Here is a 5810-nt window from a genome sequence, read left to right on the forward strand (position 1 = left end):
TTTGGAATGGGGGATCGAAATTCATGGTATTTCAGTAAATGGGAGCCCCATTTGGGCCCCATTTACTGTCAAATATGACATTGACAAGCGGGAAGTTTCGCACCTGTTCTGGAGATTTCGAGAACCATCTGGGTTACCTGGAGGAAACTATAAGTGACGACGAGAACCAGACGGGGGGAGTGACAGGAGCGACCGGGTGCAGAAGTGGTTGGACCCCGCGAGTCGGAAGAGCGAGTTTTCCGTCTGTTATTGTTATTGTTTGTGAAGTTGACGGTCATTTTGAAGTTAGTTTGTTCCTGTTCCGCCTTTAAACTTATACCGAGGTAAATAAAAGTTGGAAGCTGAAGAAAGAGTTTGATACTCGGTCATCCACGGTACAATATAATTAATTAATTGTTTCGTTTAGCTTTACCCGATTCTACGAATGACACTCTGGCAACACAGCAAGCTAAAACGCTGAAAATCAGAGATTTTGTAAATACTTTTTTAGGGTATTTTTCTTCGCAATAAGCCCAAATGAGGTCCGAAACACGATTTTGAAAGCATTGAGCTATACAACACTGCAAACCATATCCTCATATAACTGTCCAGTTTTGAACTATTGCGTTTTACTGTTCACTTTACCAAAGGCTAACCAGTGACGTCATGTGCGCACGAAAATCGAGTTTTCGACCGACTAATATCCTACCTTGTATTCATTGTACCATGGATTAACTCGATCCAGTAAACTTGGAATTAATTGGGGGGTCGGACTTACCTGCAGGGGGAAAAGTGCCGCAGGACCGGACCATCATTAAGCGGGCCCTGCGCAAAGTGTCGTTGCTGCTCTTCATTTGCATGTGCGCCATATCAACTGTGGGCATTGTGATCGCCACTGCCTTGATTATTTTCAACATCTGGAACAAGCACAGGCGGTAAGTGACGGTGTTCTTGCTTTAAAGCTAGATTTATAAACTCTTCAATTGGTGACGTTCGTCGTTCGAAGTCCGCAGTTGCCGCCGTTCGAGAAATAAACATGCGCCCGCGCAGATACCAATAGCTTTCCATGCCGTAAAATTAACCTAATTTTATTTTGCGGGCGACGTCGTTCGTGCAGTTGGCGATTCAACCAATGAGGGAAAGAGTTTCGTATCACGTGAGTAACATTTGTCAAAGCGAGGCCGTGTTTTGATTGTTTCTGCCAAGATGGCAGATCAAGTTATTTTCGTTCAGGACTCAGACGTTAGCTGCTTGTTAACACAGCGTATTATGAAAGTTTGCACCGTGCTAAATACATCTGGTATGATGGTGAAATTCAAGCGTGTAACTAAAAACGCTTTTCCTTCAATGGCAAATGGGAAGCTAAAATTAAAGTAAAAGCAAGTAGCTGGCGTCTAGATCAAGACAATATCGACATTTTGATATTAAAACGATAAAAAAAAATGTAATAATTTTGTATTATTGGGTCAACACAACAGATAACATAACCAACATTAAATCATATGAGCATACAATCTGTCAATCTGGCCAATCAAATTCCAACGTCAGCAATTGCGAACTGCACAATATAAATTATGAAAACGCGAACAACAGCAACGGCAACGGTCTGGTAACTTTACGGACGACTAACGGAACGAACTGCAGGGTTTATAAAAGCTCGATTTATCTATTTTGCCGAGTCCACCGTTTGAAAAATAAACATACCGACGCGCATGTAATCATCTATAAACCCGGCGTTGTCTGCAGTTCGTAGTTGCTATTGCGTTTCCATGCCGTTGGCAAATAACCAAAAAAACTGGAATTAATGAACTATTGGGCAACACACAACACACAACCTAGCACATATAGACAGTGATGAGGGAAAGTCTCCCTGGTCTCTGTTCTGATTTGTCAATTTTAAACCAATCAAATTTTAACGTCGGCAACAGTGAACAGCTCAGTACAGGATTATTCACAACCTTATGGACACACGGCAGGGGCGTGTCGAGGACCTCAAGACAAATCGAGTTTCCATTTAAGTTTTTTTTCTCGGGCAAGATACAGGGTGTTAATGTTGGTATTTTCTCTTTAACTCCTACAGTTTATGAGATATTTTGCTCAAATTTTTAACGTATCTTTAGACCCTATACCCGTAGGTAAGACGACGGGTTGTGAAAATCTACAAGGCGTTCTTTTTTCGAAAGGCATACCCCCTTCTTCCCCAACGAACTTTTTTGTGGTGCGCCACTGACTTCGACCGAACACATTTTTGCATTTGTCGTTGTCGTTGCAGTTTTTTCGTATCTATCTTCGTTTTCGAGTTATTTGCACAAATATAAGGGTATGTAGTGTTTCTGGGTGATTTTCTATGAATTTTTTATATTTTTTTTTGGTGTCACTTTGTTCACATCTTTTTTTTACTTTAATGTAATTTACAATAATTGAGGTTTATCGGCTGTAAGCTAATCCAAATAAAAATACACATAAATGTAACGAATATTTAAATTTGTTATGAAATTAATTTGTTTCACGAAACAAATGTGAACGAATGGACGCAAAAAAATTATAAGAAAATTTATGGAAAATCACCGATAAACCCTACATGGACTTATATTTGTGCAAATAACTCGAAAACGAAGACACATACGAAAAAACTGCAAGAGATCAGAAAATGCTTCAACTGAACAACAAATTGAAAAATGTTCGGTCGAAGTCAGTGGTGCACCACAAAAAAGTTCGAAGGGGTTAAAGGGGGATGCCTCTAGAAAAAAGAACACCCTGTAGATTTTCAAAACCAGTCGCCTTACCTACGGATAAATAATCTAAACATTAGCCTACGTTAAAAATTTGAGCAAAATATCTCAAAACTGTAAGAGTTAAAGAGAATATACCAATTTTTTTTTTAAACTTTAACACCCTGTATCTCGTTCACCATGGGCCTGAGAAAAAACTTAAATGGAAACTCGACTTGTTTTGAAGTCCTCTAGACGCCCCTGCTCTGTGTCCATAAGGTTGTGAATCACCCTGTGAATTAAAGCTGGATTTATAAACACTGCAGTTCGTTGCGTTCGACGTTCATGAAGTTGCCATAGCGTTACCGTTGCTGTTTTCGTTCGCGTTTTCATGATTTATATTGTGCAGTTCGCAGTTGCTGACGATTGGTCAGTTTGACAGATTTTATGCTCATATGAGTTAATGTTGGTTATGCTGTCTGTTGTGTTGACCCAATAATACACACATTAATTCAATTTTTTTTCGTTTTAATATCAAAATGTCGAGATTGTCTTGACCTAGACGCAAGCGACTTGCTTTCACTTTCATTTCAGTTTCATATTTGCTATTGAAGGAACAGCGACTTAAGGACCATGCTTGATTTGATTGATGCTATTTCGATATCATACCAGATGTATTGTATTTAGCGTGATCGCAAATTAAGCACACGCATCTCGTTTTTACTGGGCACTTTTACAGTGTATGTGCCCTAAATTGTACAAACTTTCATTATACGCTTATTAATCAGCTGCTAAAGTCTGGCTCCTCAACGAAAATAACTTGATCATCCATCTTGCCAGAAATATAAACAAAACACGGCCTTGTTTTGACAAATGACACAAAAAAGTGACTCAGTCACTCAAGTGATATGAAACTTTTTCTCTCATTGGTTAAATCGCCAACTGCACGAACGACGTCGCCGGCGAAATAAAATTTGACAATTCAAGCAACGCCTGGTGTATAAACTGATACGTGCGCGCTCGTATGTTTATTTCTCGAACGGCGGCAACTGCAAACTACGAACGGAAAGCGGCACTAACTCCAGGGTATATAAATCCAACTTTAAGTCTATAATATAACACAATACTTACCCACTTTTCAATATGTTGCTGTCTGTTCAAAGGCTTGCAAAAGCTGAGAAGACCTAAGCAAAATAAATCAGAATGACATCTGATCAAAACAAGTGTCAAATTTTACTAGATGAAGTGTAGTTAATAAATTAGCCGCCAGTGGGCGTTTGGACTTTTGAATTCTAGAATAGGCATTATTGTATGCTGGCATAGTAATGATTTGGGCACAATTTGACGTTTGCAGTGTAATCCAGTCCTCGCATCCGGTCTGCAACACCATCATGCTCTTCGGCATCATCGTCTGCCTGGCATCAGTGTTTCTGATGGGTCTGGATGGACGCTTTGTGTTTCCAGAAAGATTTCCGAGCGTGTGCCAGTCGAGGGCTTGGTTGCTCACGCTCGGCTTCACCCTGTCATTCGGGGCGATGTTTAGCAAAGTGTGGCGCGTCCATCGTTTAAGCACGCGCGCCAAAACCGACCCCAAAGTCAAGATGGTAGGTGTTCAATCATACTGACCGAGATCAGCCAGTCCTACTGATCAGGTGGACGTTCTGTTCCAGAAAAAGGTCCAGCCATGGAAGCTCTATTCCATGGTTTCCGGCCTGCTAGTCATCGACCTGTTCATTATGATCCCTTGGCAGGTCATTGATCCGTTGCAGCGTCGCGTGGAGCTATTTCCTCTTGAAGATCCGCTGGAAGAGTCCGATGACTCGAAAATACGACCCGAGCTCGAGCACTGCGAAAGCCACCACAACAATGTGTGGCTGTCAGTGATTTTCGCCTACAAGGGCCTGGTTTTGGTGAGTGGTTGAACGATTTAACCATCCGAAGCAGGAGTGATTCGTTATTTGTCAGCTCTTCGGGTTATTTTTGGCCTACGAGACCCGCTCGCTCAAAATCAAGCAAATCAACGACTCACAGTATGTGGCGCTCACCATCTACAACGTGGTGATCATGTGCCTGATCACAGTGCCGGTCACCATGGTCATTTCCAGCCAACAGGACGCCAGCTTTGCCTTTGTATCGGTTGCCATCACGTTCTGCTGCTTCCTGTGCATGGCCTTGATTTTCCTCCCAAAGGTTAGTCGGGAGTGGTGATGAATGAGACTGGTCTTGGACTTGGTCTTGCAAGACCAAGACTTTTGCAAGAGTCTTGCGAGAGTCTCCCAAGACCACGGCGCGCGTATTAATGTTTGGTTTCAAGTATGGGTCACTTTGTCAAAAACCGATAAAACAAAACGAAATGTGGTTAATACGGTAATCCAATACCGGACTGCCCTTAATATTATGTTTTACGGAAATTGAATCCTCGGTCTTACACACTTAACATACGGACGATTGCTTGCGTGAGAAACATTCAGCCCTGTGCTGTATCATAAATGCTATTTTTAACGGGCACACGTTATGGCGACTTAACAGTTCGAACAGGAGAACATTTTCGATAACGCAGCAACACAACCGAGATGAGCTCTATCTCCGAGTCAACGTATGCGTTTCCGACCCAGTTATCCATCAAACGTTAAAAACGAAAAAAATATGGGATGCATAAAGTGGGTGCCCTTATACGAATAGTCTATTAGTTAGAGAGAGAGTTAACATCAAACCATCGAAGCTTCTAAAACATATGCACCACATGTGCACGTTTTGACCATTTGGCCCACCTACTACCATACTTGTCTTTGTTTATAAATTGCATTCACTTTCAATTTCGCTTGTTATTGTTCTTGACCTATCTTCTCAAACACTTTCAATGGAGCATGTACAAAAGAAGAAAAAAACAACCCGCAAACAATTTGAAAATTTAGAAGAGTTTGTGGACAAAAATAAAGTTTATTTTCAAGACCATTTACTAATTGTTCTAATAAAGCTAACCTTATGAGACCATCAAAGAACATATTTTCGTTTTAAATTAAAAACTAATTATAGCTAAAACACAAAATTACGCTCTGATTAAACACAATTGTTTTATTTATTCCTCCGAGCTTAACTTCGAGGGACGCACGTTAAGTT

The 5810-nt window shown here is 40.8% G+C and overlaps 1 protein-coding gene across 2 annotated transcripts in view; it reads left to right on the plus strand.

The window, feature by feature from the left end:
• The window catches only part of LOC109538508 (gamma-aminobutyric acid type B receptor subunit 1), a 53348-nt gene that overhangs the window by 42012 nt on the left and 5526 nt on the right, over positions 1-5810 (plus strand). Inside the window, exons 10-13 of one of the 2 annotated variants that reach the window (XM_048661608.1) lie at positions 764-914; positions 4045-4294; positions 4343-4600; positions 4656-4880. In XM_048661608.1, the coding sequence (XP_048517565.1) occupies positions 764-914; positions 4045-4294; positions 4343-4600; positions 4656-4880 (884 nt within the window). The remainder of the gene's footprint in view (positions 1-763; positions 915-4044; positions 4295-4342; positions 4601-4655; positions 4881-5810) is intronic. The other variant, XM_048661609.1, reaches the window with a different exon arrangement.

This window comes from Dendroctonus ponderosae, unplaced genomic scaffold (genome assembly GCF_020466585.1).
Source record: "Dendroctonus ponderosae isolate FM_Combo_2020 unplaced genomic scaffold, Dpon_F_20191213v2 Dpon_F_20191213_1, whole genome shotgun sequence".
In the NCBI taxonomy this organism is placed as follows: Eukaryota; Metazoa; Arthropoda; class Insecta; order Coleoptera; family Curculionidae; genus Dendroctonus; species Dendroctonus ponderosae.